Source organism: Lytechinus variegatus, chromosome 13, assembly GCF_018143015.1.
Source record: "Lytechinus variegatus isolate NC3 chromosome 13, Lvar_3.0, whole genome shotgun sequence".
Classification (NCBI taxonomy): domain Eukaryota; kingdom Metazoa; phylum Echinodermata; class Echinoidea; order Temnopleuroida; family Toxopneustidae; genus Lytechinus; species Lytechinus variegatus.
The window spans coordinates 30,389,120-30,406,213 of record NC_054752.1 but is presented as its reverse complement, the minus strand read 5'-3'; the positions used below and the strand labels follow the sequence as shown (position 1 = coordinate 30,406,213).

Sequence of the window (17,094 nt, the reverse complement as noted above, 5' to 3'; positions counted from 1 at the left end):
TCGGAAAAGATCGCGATCTTGTACCTTTTAATGTACGATCGTGTGCCCCTATTGAACTATAGATGGCGCCCATTCCTAGCGCTATCCACAATGGTTGTCTGATATTACACCAATTATTTCATGCCATTTCACTGTGTGCATAATCCCGCGGTAGACATGTTAGAGATAGGTAGATGTACCCTAGATGTATTAAAAACCCATTAGCATGATTAGCATGATCAGTCCGTGTAAATAAAATTTGAAAATAAGTAGAAAGAGATATCAAAAATCCTTTTATTCATCTTCTTCGCTATTAGAATGATTGACAAGATTTTAATTTCGCCCGGAGTTCATAACTGACACCGATCAAGCAGCAAAATGAATCCAATCTGATGAGCGTTGTTGTCAACCTTTGCTTTTATATGGGACACGTAGAAGCATAGATGGAAATATGGTCAGAGTTTAAAAGACAGAGAGAGAGAGGGAGTGGGAGGGGAAGAGATGGAGACTTAAGGGTTCTATTACATATGCATTTCGATATCAATTGCAATATTCTCGCACGAATTAAATTCCAAATTCATCGCTCTTGCAAAGTAAGTATTCTGTTTTCGCCTTTTCTATAATATATACTTTCTTATGTCTGGTTTCTTTGATTTTCATTTTGTTAAATGTCTGTAAAGGAAAAAAATAAACATAGAAAACATTTCTTTTAGATTCATTCTGAAATATTTATTGAAAGATATTTTTTTTAATTAACAGAACAGGTTAAAGATGTAAATACTCTTATGCTGTTTAGAAAGAGGAAGTCATGGTAGCATCATTTTCAGTGAGACTCATTTTCCAAGGAAGAAGTAAGCCTATGTCATGATGGTGTGCAGTCTACTATTGCCGCGATCATGGGTTTTGGTTGAGATATAGCGAGTGATCCTTTAGTGGCTCCGACCGTCTTTTTTTTTTTGGGGGGGGAGGGGGTTAGAGCGTTGTGGCTTAGTGGATTAGTCTTCGTACTTTGAAACAGAGGGCCGTGGGTTCGAATCCCATCCATGGAGGGATCTTCAGCACGAAATTGACAGATATGGGTACCTGCTAGGATTTATTCCTTGAATGCACTCAGAGCCGGTGATGCCTGGATACAGAGGTAGCTAGCTGAACTAAAGCCGATGTAGTTATATTTGGGTTGTATCCTCTGGCGAAAAGCGATTTATAAATCCAGCTATTATTATCATCATTATTTTGTTCTTGCTGATTTTTGACAAATAAATGACAGTTTTGAATTTGACGGAAATTACTGTATTTCTTTAAAGGAAATCTGTGTCTGAATTAACCTGAAATACATCTTTTTGCCGATTTAAACCTTTAGGAATGGCCGATCCATTGAGAACATAGATCTATCTTAATGCTGTGTGCGTTTTCACGTCTTTGGGCATCCTGATCAACCTAGCCACCGTGTGCGCCATCTTACTGAACAAGGCGTTGAGAAAGGAGCAGCATATCTTCACCTTCAACATGGCTCTCGCAGATTGCATCTCAGCTGTTTCAATGTTCCTCTTCAACTTATATAAGATTCCCGAGGTGAGATGTAGACTTGTGAGTTAGCAGGCCTATGATAGGCGATGAAAAGAAATGTGTGTGTGTCGATGGATGTGTTAAATGAGGGTGCAAGGGTGTGTGTTATTTTGGGAGAGTGTTTGGGCGTGTTCATTAGTTATGTGGTGAGATGTGGTATAGGCAATAGGACTGTTGTACGGTTGAAGGGGGTAGGGGTGTGAGGCAGAGTGTGGATATAGAAGATTTTCATAGTAATATCACCATTGATAATCGTTAATGGTAATAATAATAAAATTTAAATCCTAGAATTAAAATTGTTATAGTCAAAGGTGTTTAAAGAACCTCTCTACAGAATAATGACCACCTTTCTACACTTTTTGTTTTCCCTTGGATTGCCTTTACAGGTCTGACTGTAGTAGACCTCGTTGGTTTATGGTATTCTTATGTTTTAACATTCCAATGCAGGATTTATTTGAAGCAACAGGAGAGGAGTCATGGATGGCAAGCTTGGGTTCGACTGGTTTCGTCATATCGATACTAAGTACACTCGCCATCGCTTTCGAGCGTCTCATCATTCTTCGCATCAATGCTCTCGGAAGCCGTCGCATCGTCACTGCCAGGCGATCCATAGCTGTCTGTGTGGTCGTTTGGATAGTTGTACCAGCAATATACTTTCTTCATAGATTTAACAGTCCCATGTCAAAGGCACTTCGACATGTTGTATCTCCGTGTATCATATTGTCATCGCTCTTTATCACAGCAATATGTTACATTCTCATCTACAAAAAGATCGCCAGAATCTCGGAAAACGTCGGACTCGACGACGCAGCGCTCCAGCGACGCGCAAAAAACAGCAAGAAAGTACTTGTGACCTTTTCCCTTGTGGTCGCAAGCACGAGCGCCTGCTGGATAATCATGTGCTGCAATGTTCTTGTAGAATACATCTCAAACGTGTATTATCATCAACATTATCGAGAAAATCTTTGGTTCTTGGTCCTAAGTGATATTGCCAACATATTAGTAAACATGAACGGCATACTGAACCCGGTCATAATCTGGTTGCGTCTGACTGATTTCAGAGCACAGCTACGCGCTTGCCTTGAGAGACTACTAGGGTGTCGAAAGACGCATGAACTCCAGAACTCGTCCAATGTTACATTGGATCTGGCAACCACCACAACGAATCGACCAGTCTCTACCACCAACATCGTCATGCACGACATCAAGGTGAATTGACTGTTAGACAAAATGATGAGCCTAACCTTACTTTGCATCTAAACCTTAATAGCCTTTCACACACTCTCGACAGTTTTTTTTAATTATTTTTTTTGCTTCAGCAGACGTGGTCGGAAATTCATAATTTCCTTTATTTCTTCATCTCTTCCATAAATAATTGAAAACATGATTTCAAAGTTGGTTAACAATATAAGCATACTATCAACATAATAAACATAATGTAACTTCTATTTAGACAATTCCATGTCATTAGCCAGATAAATGTTACCTCTGACATCCAAACAGTCCAATCTGAAATTGAAAGGAGGATAGCTGATCAGCGCAAAGTGTTTTATGTTGAAAGTCAAACTGAACCTAAATGTTAAATCCGAGACAGTGCATGAATAAGTGGATCTTTTCAAATTAGATCAGTGGGAAACAGATGGTTTTTTTTTGTCTTTGGAAGTTTCCTTACAACAGAAAAGATCTAATGTCAATGCCCTATCTTAACTCATGTAAATGGTCAAATTACAGGAGGGGGGGGGGGGGGTATGGTTGCCTACCCATGAACTAAGTCCCCCTCGAGGTTTTGATTTAGCTATTTTTCCAAGTTGGACATAATTAGAGAAAAAAAATCTATATTTTCATGTAATAGAATACAAAATAAATTGTGAGTGTGCAATTTAATCGACTGCCTCATTTTGTGCAAATAATCGAAATTTTAAGATGTTATGTCATTTTTATCTGTATCCAGTTTATAATATTTTCAATGCATGCGCTTGTTTGTGAAGTGTATGGTAAAAATGTTATGGGCTTGTGAGAGATAGATAGACAGAAAGGGAAAGGGAGAGGGGAACGTGTCTAAAAAAACTGCCATTCTTTTTAAAATCTCGTTGATCTTGATTTCAGAGAAAAACGTGCGTCTCTAAAATGGTTCTATTTCTGCAACAGGATAGCGACCTTCCCTTCCTGTCATGTAAAATAATGTGCGTTCGTGTGCCTCTACAAAAATGGCGCCCATTCACCAGTACTATCCAAAGTTAGGTCTATTATCATTATACGAATCATTCCATGTCACCCCTGCGTTAATAACCTCGCTTATGACAGGTTAGAGATGTAGTGGATGTATTGTAAACCCGTTAGCACGATCAGTCCTTTTAGTCCTTTATCCCTTTTCTTCGTAACTGGGTGAAGGACAAATTTTTAATTGCATATCAAGTTCATAACTGACATCGACCAACAAGACCAAACAGCGAGTAAATCCAATGTGCATCTGATGTTCGCTGTCATACCAACACTTGATTTATCATTACACGCTTGGGAGAACTTGATGGAAACATGATTAAAGTCGAAAGAGAGATTTTGAGGAATCTATTACATTCTCATTTCGATACCGATTGGACTACTCTTGCACGAATTGAATTCTTAAGATACTGATCTCACAAAGTAAGTATTCTGTTTTCCCATTATTTGATCATGTCACGGTGATTTGATTTTTGTTTGTTTGAAGTCTGTAAAGGAAAAACAAACAGAAGAACGTTTTTTTCTGATTCACTCTAAAGAAAAAAATGTGTGGAAGAATGTAACTTAATTGAATAGGTTGAAGATGTAAAAATACTTCTGCAATTAAGATTGATGTCGTCATGATAGTATAGACCCGGAGTGTATGTCCTTTTTTAGTAAGGCTCATTTTTCAAGAAATAGATTAGCCTACATGATGTGCTGTCAAAAATTGCATGCTTTAATAATTATGGATTCTGTTTAGATATAGTGAGTAATTTTGTATCTCCAACCTTCTTTTTGGCGTTGTGGCTCAGTTGATTTGTCTCCGGACTTTGAAACAGAATTATTATTTTGTTGTTGATGTTTTCTGACAAATGAATAATAGTTTCAACCCTGACATAATCGGGTATTTTTTCTTTAATTTAAAGACTAGGTTTGAAATATCCTCAAATACATTTTTGCAGATTAAACCTTTAAGCATGGCAGATCCATTGAGAACATACATCTATCTTAATGCTGTGTGCGTTTTCACGTCTTTGGGCATCCTGATCAACCTAGCCACCGTGTGCGCCATCTTACTGAACAAGGCGTTGAGAAAGGAACAGCATATCTTCACCTTCAACATGGCTCTCGCAGATTGCATCTCAGCTGCTTCCATGTTCCTCTTCAACTTATATAAGACTCCCGAGGTGAGATGTAGACTTGTGAGTTAGCAGGCCTATGATAGGCGATGAAAAGAAATGTGTGTGTGTCGATGGATGTGTTAAATGAGGGTGCAAAGGTGTGTGTTATTTTGGGAGAGTGTTTGGGCGTGTTCATTAGTTATGTGGTGAGATGTGGTATAGGCAATAGGACTGTTGTACGGTTGAAGGGGGTAGGGGTGTGAGGCAGAGTGTGGATATAGAAGATTTCCATAGTAATATCACCATTGATAATCGTTAATGGTAATAATAATAAAATTTAAATCCTAGAATTGAAATTGTTATAGTCAAAGGTGTTTAAAGAACCTCTCTACAGAATAATGACCACCTTTCTACACTTTTTGTTTTCCCTTGGATTGCCTTTATAGGTCTGACTGTAGTAGACCTCGTTGGTTAATGGTATTCCTATGTTTTAACATTCCAATGCAGGATTTATTTGAAGCAACAGGAGAGGAGTCATGGATGGCAAGCTTGGGTTCGACTGGTTTCGTCATATCGATACTAAGTACACTCGCCATCGCTTTCGAGCGTCTCATCATTCTTCGCATCAATGCTCTCGGAAGCCGTCGCATCATCACTGCCAGGCGATCCATAGCTGTCTGTGTGGTCGTTTGGATAGTTGTGTCAGCAATATACTTTCTTTATGGATTTAACAGTCCCATATCAAAGGCACTTCGACATGTTGTATCTCCGTGTATCATATTGTCATCGCTCTTTATCACAGCAATATGTTACATTCTCATCTACAAAAAGATCGCCAGAATCTCGGAAAACGTCGGACTCGACGACGCAGCGCTCCAGCGACGCGCAAAAAACAGCAAGAAAGTACTTGTGACCTTTTCCCTTGTGGTCGCAAGCACAAGCGCCTGCTGGATAATCATGTGCTGCACTGTTCTTGTAGAATACATCTCAAACGTGTATTATCATCAACATTATCGAGAAAATCTTTGGTTCTTGGTCCTAAGTGATATTGCCAACATATTAGTAAACATGAACGGCATACTGAACCCGGTAATAATCTGGTTGCGTCTGACTGATTTCAGAGCACAGCTACGCGCTTGCCTTGAGAGACTACTAGGGTGTCGAAAGACGCATGACTCCAGAACTCGTCCGATGTTACATTGGATCTGGCAACCACCACAACGAATCGACCAGTCTCTACCACCAACATCGTCATGCACGACATCAAGGTGAATTGACTGTTGACAAAATGATGAGCCTAACCTTACTTTGCATCTAAACCTTAATAGCCTTTCACACACTCTCGACAGTTTTTTTTTATTATTATTTTTGCTTCAGCAGACGTGGTCGGAAATTCATAATTTCCTTTATTTCTTCATCTCTTCCATAAATAATTGAAAACAGGATTTCAAAGTTGGTTAACAATATAAGCATACTATCAACATAATAAACATAATGTAACTTCTTATTTAGACAATTCCATGTCATTAGCCAGATAAATGTTACCTCTGACATCCAAGCAGTCCAATCTGAAATTGAAAGGAGGATAGCTGATCAGCGCAAAGTGTTTTATGTTGAAAGTCAAACTGAACCTAAATGTTAAATCCGAGACAGTGCATGAATAAGTGGATCTTTTCAAATTAGATCAGTGGGAAACAGATGTTTTTTTTTGTCTTTGGAAGTTTCCTTACAACAGAAAAGATCTAATGTCAATGCCCTATCTTAACTCATGTAAATGGTCAAATTACAGGAGGGGGGGGGGGTATGGTTGCCTACCCATGAACTAAGTCCCCCTCGAGGTTTTGATTTAGCTATTTTTCCAAGTTGGACATAATTAGAGAAAAAAAATCTATATTTTCATGTAATAGAATACAAAATAGATTGTGAGTGTGCAATTTAATCGACTGCCTCATTTTGTGCAAATAATCGAAATTTTAAGATGTTATGTCATTTTTATCTGTATCCAGTTTATAAGTTTGTGAAGTGTATGGTAAAAAATGTTATGGGCTTGTGAGAGAGAGATCGATAGACAGAAAGGGAAAGAGAGAGGGGAAACGTGTCTAAAAAACTGCCATTCTTTTTTAAAATCTCGTTGATCTTGATTTCAGAGAGAAAACGTGCGTCTCTAAAATGGTTCTATTTCTGCAACAGGATAGCGACCTTCCCTTCCTGTCATGTAAAATAATGTGCGTTCGTGTGCCTCTACAAAAATGGCGCCCATTCACCAGTACTATCCAAAGTTAGGTCTATTATCATTATACGAATCATTCCATGTCACCCCTGCGTTGATAACCTCGCTTATGACAGGTTAGAGATGTAGTGGATGTATTGTAAACCCGTTAGCACGATCAGTCCTTTTAGTCCTTTATCCCTTTTCTTCGTAACTGGGTGAAGGACAAATTTTTAATTGCATCTCAAGTTCATAACTGACATCGACCAACAAGACCAAACAGCGAGTAAATCCAATGTGCATCTGATGTTCGCTGTCATACCAACACTTGATTTATCATTACACGCTTGGGAGAACTTGATGGAAACATGATTAAAGTCGAAAGAGAGATTTTGAGGAATCTATTACATTCTCATTTCGATACCGATTGGACTACTCTTGCACGAATTGAATTCTTAAGATACTGATCTCACAAAGTAAGTATTCTGTTTTCCCATTATTTGATCATGTCACGGTGATTTGATTTTTGTTTGTTTGAAGTCTGTAAAGGAAAAACAAACAGAAGAACGTTTTTTTCTGATTCACTCTAAAGAAAAAAATGTGTGGAAGAATGTAACTTAATTGAATAGGTTGAAGATGTAAAAATACTTCTGCAATTAAGATTGATGTCGTCATGATAGTATAGACCCGGAGTGTATGTCCTTTTTAGTAAGGCTCATTTTTCAAGAAATAGATTAGCCTACATGATGTGCTGTCAAAAATTGCATGCTTTAATAATAATGGATTCTGTTTAGATATAGTGAGTAATTTTGTATCTCCAACCTTCTTTTTGGCGTTGTGGCTCAGTTGATTTGTCTCCGGACTTTGAAACAGAATTATTATTTTGTTGTTGATGTTTTCTGACAAATGAATAATAGTTTCAACCTTGACATAATCGGGTATTTTTTCTTTAGTTTAAAGACTAGGTTTGAAATATCCTCAAATACATTTTTGCAGATTAAACCTTTAAGCATGGCAGATCCATTGAGAATATACATCTATCATGCTGCTATGGTCGTTTTCTCGTCTTTGGGCATCGTGATCAACATAGCGACCGTGTGCGCCATCTTACTGAACAAGGCATTAAGGAAGGAACAGCATATCTTCACTTTCAACATGGCTCTCGCAGATTGCATCTCAGCTGTTTCAATGTTCCTCTTCAACGTATCAGAGATTCCCGAGGTGAGATGAAGACTTATTGATTAGCAGGCCTTCGACAGGTGATGAAAGTGAATGTGCGTGTATGCGTGTGTGATGGTGTGTGTGTGTGTGTGAGGGTGGGTGTGTTAAAATGAAGTTGCAAGGGTGTGTGTGTTTTTGGGGGGAGAGTGTTTGGGCGTGTTGATCAGTTATGTGGTGAGATGTGGTATAGGCAATAGGACTGTTGTACGGATGAAGGGGGGGGGGGGGGTAGAGGTGTGAGGCAGAGTGTGGATATAGAAGATTTTGATAATGATATCACCATTGATAATTGTTAGTGATAAAATAACAATCCTAGAATTAAAATATTGTCAAAGGTGTTTCAAGAACCTCTCTACAGAATAATGACCACTTTTCACTTTTCGTTTTCCCTTGGATTGCCTTTACAGGTCTGACTGTAGTAGGCCTCGATGGTTAATGGTATTCTTATGTTTTATCATTCCAATGCAGGATCTATTTGAAACAACAAGAGATACCTCATGGATTGCAAGCTTGGGTTCGACTGGTTTCGTCATATCGATACTCAGTACACTCGCCATCGCTTTCGAGCGTCTCATCATTCTTCGCATCGATGCTCTTGGAAGCCGTCGCATCGTCACTGCCAGGCGATCCATAGCTGTATGTGTGGTCGTTTGGATAGTTGTGCCAGCAATGTATTTTCTTCTTGGAGTTAACAGTTCCATATCAAAGGCACTTCGACATGTTGTATCTCCGTGTATCATATTGTCATCGCTCTTCATCACGGCAATATGTTACATTCTCATCTACAAAAAGATCGCCAGAATCTCGGAAAACGTCGGACTCGACGACGCAGCGCTCCAGCGACGCGCAAAAAACAGCAAGAAAGTACTTGTGACATTTTCCCTTGTGGTCGCAAGCACGAGCGCCTGCTGGATAATCATGTGCTGCATTGTTCTGGCAGAATACATCTCTTACGTGTATTATCAAGATTATCTAGAAATTTTTTGGCTCTTGGTCCTATTCCTTATTGCCAACGTGTTAATAAACATGAACAGCATACTGAACCGGTAATAATCTGGTTGCGTCTGACTGATTTCAGAGCACAGCTACGCGCTTGCTTTGAGAGACTACTAGGGTGTCGAAAGACGCATGACTCCCAGAACTCGTCCAATGTTACATCAAATTTGGCAACCACCACAGCGAATCGACCAGTCTTGACCACCAACATCGTCATGCACGACATCAAGGTGAATTGACTGTTGGACAAAATGATGAGCCTAACCTTACTTTTCATCTAAACCGGAATAGCCCTTTACACACTCTCGACAGTTTTAATTTTTATTTTTTTTGCTTCTGCCTCAGAGAGCCAGACGTGGTCGGAAATTCATAATTTCCTTTATTTCTTCATCTCTTCCATAAATAATTGAAAACAGGACTTCAAAGTTGGTTAACAATATAAGCATACTATCAACATGATAAACATAATGCTACTTCTTATTTAGACAATTCCATGTCATTAGCCAGATAAATGTATTTGGAATTTTATGCGAGCGCGAAATAAAATTACAAGGTATTTCTCCTCCAAAGTATTCAGAGTCAGAGTGGGGGTCTCTCGTAAACTCTTCTGCTGTAAGCTTTTGATAAGGTAATAATTTAAGTTGTGAAGTTTTGTATAAATTATGGTGGCTATTTGGGGGAAATTGAGAATGTTCAGTTACGAGTTGTGATTCCTTTTTCTCTCAGAAACATCTCCAATTTTATGAAAACATTTAACTAAAGGTGTTAAAATTGTTGGTTATATAAAAGTTTACACAGAATCACATACATTAAAAAAGAAATCATGACATGACTTTAAAATCCCATGAATTTGACAATCAGATCAGAAAGGATGAGTATATCCACAGTAAAATAACATGATACACTACCTATGCCATGAACAGTTGAATTTAGCCATGTTTTACGTAATTGATAAAAAAGAAGAAATTAGATACAAAAGGAATGGGGGGTGTGCAATGGTATTGGTTCACGCAATTACATGTCACTATTTTGTGCAAGATATGGGAAAATGTAAACTCTTATTTCATTCTTATATGTATCCTGTTTCGAATATATTTTCAGTACATTGCTTGTTTGACATCTCTCTATCCGTCTATATAATTTAGTATCCACCCCCAACGGAAGGGGGTGGACTTAAGGTTTTTTTTACGTAGAGTATAGCGATAGACCTCTATGAGCACAGATGAGTTAAGGGAGAAGGGAGAGAGACTCTCAGAGAAAAGAGAAGGAGCGGAACATATCTGAATAAAAATCGTCATGGAAAAAATATTATTGATATTTATTCAGAGTGAAGAAAGCGTCTAAAATCCTTTTATCCTCATGACGGAGACCGCGATCTTCCCTTGATGGGGATACGCCATGTAAAGATGGCGCATATTCCGTCTCGCTTTCCACAATAAGGTCTATAAATCTTCTCACGAATATGATTTCATGTCACCTCCTTGCGTGGATAATATCGATTAAGACATGTTAGAGATTGTATTGCTTACCCTTCAATATGATTATTTTATTTTTTAATATAAGAAAGACAAATCAAAAGTCTTTTCGTCCTTATTTTTCGTAAAAAATGTGATGGACAGTTTTTTTTAATTCCGTTCCGAGTTCATTACTGACACGACCAACATGACCAAGCAGAAAGTCAATTCAATGAGCATCTGATGTTCGTTGTCTTGCCAACACTTTGATATTACACTGGACACAAATGGTTGTCTGATGGAAACACGATTGATATAAAAAAGAGACTTTTAGAGTTCTCTTACATTCTCATTTTGATTATCGATTGAAATATTCTCGCACGAATTTAAATTCCAAATTCATTGCTCTTGTAAGGTAAGTATTCGCTTACTTATTGTCTATATATTTGTTCATGTCCCGTTCTGGCCGTTCGATTGTTTTGTTATGAATGAGTCTATGAAAGAAAAAAATTGAATTTAAGAAATGTTGTTTTTCAGATTCACAATAAAAAATACATGAGTGAAAAGATATTTAGAAAATGAATTAAATGGGTGGAATATGTAAATTATTTTCTTTCGCAGCTTAGATGTTGTCAGACATTGGTAGTACAGGTAATTTTCAGTAGGCTCATTTTCCAAGGAAGTAGTGGGTCTAAATGACGTACAGTCAAAGATTGCATGGTTTCATGATCATGCATTTTGTTGAGATATAGTGATGCTCCTCTATTGGCTCCTACCTTTTTTGTGTTTTGTTTTGTTTAGTGGAGTGCTGTGGCTCAGTGGATTTGTCTCTTTACTTTAAGACAAAGGGTTGTGGGTTCGAATCCCAGTCATGGCGTGATGTCCTTCGGCATGAAATTGATCTACACTGTGCCGCACACGACCCAAGAGATATAAAATGGGTACTCGGTATGATTAATTCCTTGAATGCACTGGGCACCTATGAAAAAGTGGTCGTTCGAACTGAAGATGGGGTTGCGCTTTGTATCCTGTGGCAAACAACGCTTTATATATCCAGCTATATTATATCATAATTATTTTGTTGGTGGTGATTTCTGACAGATGAATGATAGTTTAGACCTTGAAGGAAGCTGGGTAATTGAAACAAAAGTTCGAATTAAACTTTAGATATATTTTGCCGATATTAACCTTTAAGAATGGCGATCCATTGAGAACATTTCATCTATCATTCTGCTATGCTCGTGTTTCGTCTTGGGGCATCTTGATCACCTAGCACCGTGTGTGCCATTTTACTGAACGAGGCATTAAGGAAGGAACGCATATCTTCATTTTTAGCTTGGCTCTCGCAGATTGCACCTCAGCTGTTTCAATGTTTATCTTAAAACTTGTATAAGTTTCCGAGGTGAGTTGGAGATTATTAATTAGTATAATAATGCTGAAAGTGTGTGTGGGGGTGTGTTAATGCAGTTACGTGTGTGTGTGGGGGTGTTTTTTGTGGGTGTGTCGGGGGAGTTGTGTGGATGTGTGTGTGTATGTGGGAGAGTTTGGGGGATTATCTGGGTAGTTATGCGGGGGGGGGGGGGGGGGGGGATTTTAGGACTGTTGTATAGTCGGGGATAGTGTAGGTGCGTGGCACAGTGTGAATAACAGTGGAAAATTTGGATAATAACATCGCTATCGATAATCGTTAATGATAAAATAGCTATCCTAGAATTGAAATACAAGTCAACAGTGTCCATTGTATTCAGATGAAAACCTGTCTTTAGTGGCCACCAAATTCTATTCCATTTGAAAGGAAAAAGAACCTCTCTATAATGGGCATCATCCTAAAGTTCTTTGGAATCCCTTAGGGTGGACTAAATAGAAAGGCTTGACAGTAGTAAGACCTGATATCGAATGCTATTTTGTTTTATCATTTTATGCAGGATATATTTGAAATAGGAAAAGTCTTATGGATTCGATGTCTTTATGCGACTGGTTTACTCACATCGATACTAAGTACACTTGCCATCGCTTTCGAGCGTCTCATTATCCTTCGCATTGATGCTCTCAGAAGCAGTCTCATCGTCACTGCAGACGATCTGCAGCTGTCTGTGTGGTAATTTGGATAGTTGTGCCGGCTTATATTTTCTTATTCTTGGATTTAACGGGTTTAACAGTCACGCATCGGAGGACTCTTCTCAAATTTGTATCTCGTGTATCTTTTGCCATCTCTCTTCATCACGGCATTATGTTATCCTTATCTACAAATAGATCGCAAGTATCTCTGAAAACGTCGGACTCAGCGACCGCAGCGCTCCATCGACGCGCAAAAAACAGCAAGAAAGTACTCGTGGACCTTTGCCCTTGTGGTCGCAAGCACGAGCGCCTGCTGATATATCATGTGCTGCATTGTTTTTGTTGAATATATCTCCTACGTGTTTTATCATCAAGATCTTCGAGAACTGGAAACTCTTTGGTTCTTCGTCCTATTTGAGATTGCCAAAGTGTTAATAATCATAAACGCATCCTGAACCCCGTCTTAATCTGGTTGCGTCTGATGATTTCAGAGACAGCTACGCGCTGGCTTTGAGAAACTAGGGTGTCGAAAGTATGAATCTCAGAACTCGCCTCAAGTGACATCGGATCCGACAACTGCCGTAACCCAATCGATCCGTCTCTACCATCAACATCACTATGGGACGACATCTAGGAAAAAATGACTGCATGTTGAACTCAGTGATGAGCCTACCCTTATTTGTATCTAGACCTGTAACGAACACGTACATATATATAGCCCTCTAATGTTTGAATGCTGTATCTATTAACGAATTTGTACATATAGTATAATTTCATTTAGGGTTCTAGATTTTGAGTGCGAGAAAAATTAACAGTTATATAAGACCTAATGGACGCCGGATGTTTATCATTAGAGAGTTTCTACTCCGTGACCCACGATGGACTCAAGAACAGAGAAAAATTGTCAAATTCCCTTCATGGACAAAAAAACAACAAAGAACTCTTTGTCGAAAATTGTGAATCAAAATAGCAGTTTAGACCTTGGTTCTGCACAAACGACATAAATATCTGTAACTCTTCGTCAGCTCCGAAACTTTCGACGAATTTCTGTTTCGGTTAACAATTATTACAAAATACTTCCCGGCTGTTCTTTGTCATCTGACAGATTTTGTGTTCTTTTATCTTCTGTACATCGCGAAGCAAAAGCTCCTTTTTGTCTCTACTATCAACATCGTTTATTGTCATGATGCACGACACAAACTATATGGCATATTGACCCGTGGACCATGTTACTTCTGACATCTGGGCAGTCCAATCTGAAATTGAAAGGAAGATAGCTGATCAGCGCAAAGTGTTTCAGGTTGAAATTCAAACTAAACATAAAGGTTAAATTGAGACATTAGTGGATATGTGGATCTTGTGTCAAATAAGATCAGGGGGAAACAATTTGCTGTTTTTTTTGTCTTTTGAAGTGTCCTTTAAACTGAAGAGATCTAATCTCAAATGCCCTATCTTAACTCATGTAAATGGTCAATGTACTGGAAGGGGGTATGGTTGCCCTACCAATGAACTAAGTCCCCCTCGAAGTTTTGATTTGCTATTTGTCCAAGTTTGACATAAACTAGAGAAAAATTACATTATTTTATATTTCATATACTAGAATACAAATAGATTGTGAGTGTGCAATGTAATCGACTGCCTCTTTTTCTGCAGTCAATCAAAATTTATGATTTTATGTCATTCTTATTTGTATCCGGTTTATGACATTTTCAATGCATTGCGCTTGTTTGTGACGTGAATGGTAATAATGTTATAGACCTGTGAGAGAAGGAAAGAGGGATAGAATGACAGAAGGAGAAAGGGAGAGGGGGAGCATGTTAAAAAGCTGCCAGTCTGTTTTTAAATCTCATTGATCTTGATTTCAGAGAGAAAACGTGCGTCTCTAAAATGGTTCCATTCCTACAACAGGATCGCGACCTTCCCTTCCTGTCATGTAAAATAATTTGAGTTCGTGTTAGCATGATCAGTCCTTTTAGTCCTTTATCCTTTTTCTTCGTAACTGGGTGAATGACAAGTTTTATTACCATCTCAAGTTCATAAACTGACACAACCAACAAGACCAAACAGCGAGTAAATCCAATGTGCATGTGATGTTCGCTGTCATACTAACACACGATTTAACATTAGACGCGTGGAGGGCGCTCGTCAAGATCTCGATTGAGACCAGTCTTCCAAGAACTGGAATCTGATTTGCTATTTTTGAACAGTTAGAAAGTGGTGAGTGAAATTTTTTGAGAGACAGTATTACTAAGTTAATAGAATATTATCGAACAGAACAATTTTGCCCGATTATCGACAAGCAGTTTTCAGAGAAACATGTATCAAAGCGGGAGCTCGACTCCACCTCTCGAGCCTGGCGCCACGTATGCAGGCGCCGCGAAAATCAGCGGCCCGAGACTCCGGTATCATAGGTGTGATTGATGGTGGTAGTGTGTTCAAGCCCGTATTTCTAAAGAACAGAGATGTACCATAGACGGAAAGCCGCTTTTACATGAAGAATTGTATATAGCCCTTCATAAACACCTAGGTTCTACTAAGAACTTAAAAGGTCTACAGAGGATTGGGGGGACTCTGGAGGATCTATTTTGATGACAGAAACGATAGGATTGCTCTTATTTCTACAGGACTTAGCATTAGAGGTGTGTCAGCCCCCATATATGACACAAACCCTTTCTTGATCCACCATGATTCCACCAAATCAGTAAAAGTAATTGTGAAAGACATCCCATTGTCAGTGAAAGATGATGTGATCGTAAATGAAATTGAGAAACAAAATGTAAAGTCAAAAGCAAAGTACAGAGAATGAAACTAAGAGTGAATGGCCTTCTGACCGACTGTTACACAGGAGATAGAATGTTGTTCATCACACCCCCAATGAAGCCCCTCCCGAGAGTCTTGAATATGGAAAACTTCAAAGCCCGAATCTACCATGAGGGCCAAGTCAAGAGCCCCACCCTGTGCTCAAAATGTTTAGCTCAGGGGCATCATGCATCAACGTGCACAAAAGAAGTGGTGTGCAGAAAGTGTTCGAAGGCTGGTCATAAAGCATATGAATGCAAGCAACAAACCGGTGGCGATGAGATTCCAAGTATGCGTGAAACCCAAATGTCTGACAGGTGCGACGGGAAGCCACGAGCACAACCTATACAGAAGACGCGCGACACGTCGATGGATTCCAATGCAGATGACTCAGCTCGCGATTTAATTTCTGATCATTTCCAGAGCAACAGATCATTACGTAACAGGAAAGAAGCACCAAAATCGCAAGCAAAGATCACGCAGTTTATTTCAGCGGAACGGGCGAGCGATCGCGAAAATGCTTCTCAGAGAGATTCGGAGAGTGATGGTGACTCAGAGAGTGATAGTGAAGACGCCAACACACTTGAAGTTGAAGAAGAGTACTCTGATATGTCGGCAGATTCACCGAAACTCCCTGAAGATGGGAAGAAGTTCGCCAGTGCTAAACGTAAACAAAAAAACAAAGCAAAGCTGCAAAAAAGAAATAGACAGTATTTACTGCCTGCTTCTAATCAGTGCAAAGTGTATATAGTGTAAATAGATATATGACCGGAATAAAAAACAAATGACTGCAACTTGGTTAGTTTGAATGTTAGAGGTATCAGAAACAAAGAGAAAAGAGACATCATCCTTTCATGGAGCAAGCACAAAAAAAACGGATATACTGTTACTACAAGAAACTTATGGACAGATGATATTTTGAAAATTATTCGAAACGAATGGAGGGGTCAATTTTTTTTGTTGTAATGGATCAAACCACGCTAGAGGAGTTGCCTTTCTTATATCAAACGATTTTCCAATTGTTGTACAACATATTATTCAGGGTCAAGAAGGACGGATGATTATGTTGAATGCTAAAATAAACAATTGTAATGTATGCATTGTAAATATTTATGCACCAACAGAAAAGAAACACAGAGATAGATTCTTTAAAAATTTATATGTATGGATAGAATCAAATAGACTTCCACATCACGATGTGATAATAGGGGGCGATTTTAACTCTACTCTTTGTCCAAACAAAGACGTGAAAAGAACCCCGAACGCTTATTATAAGACGCCACGAAATTTAAAGATTTTTATTAAGCGTCTCGATTTATGCGATATATGGAGGTATTTAAATCCTAAAAAACAACAGTTTACATGGAGAAACGTGTCTTTAGATGTGGCATCCCGCCTTGATTATTGGATGGTAAATGAGAAAGTCAAAAATAATGATGTGTGACATACGTCCATCTGTACGTTGTGATCATAATGCCATCTTTTTAAA

At 38.7% G+C, this 17,094-nt stretch overlaps 1 protein-coding gene across 1 annotated transcript; it reads left to right on the top strand.

The window, feature by feature from the left end:
- The first annotated feature begins 15,608 nt into the window (after positions 1–15,608).
- Positions 15,609–16,682, top strand: LOC121426006 (zinc finger CCHC domain-containing protein 10-like). Its single transcript, XM_041622135.1, has 2 exons — positions 15,609–16,272; positions 16,648–16,682. Exons 1-2 carry the CDS (start codon positions 15,609–15,611, stop codon positions 16,680–16,682), a joined length of 699 nt encoding a protein of 232 aa, XP_041478069.1.
- Positions 16,683–17,094: the final 412 nt, after the last annotated feature.

Bases quoted from the DNA above. Each gene is read 5' to 3' on its own strand.
- LOC121426006 (XM_041622135.1), top strand. From the start codon at position 15,609: ATGAAACTAAGAGTGAATGGCCTTCTGACCGACTGTTACACAGGAGAT. The intron at 16,273-16,647 runs GTAAACAAAAAA...CATATTATTCAG, and splicing joins GAAGTTCGCCAGTGCTAAAC to GGTCAAGAAGGACGGATGAT.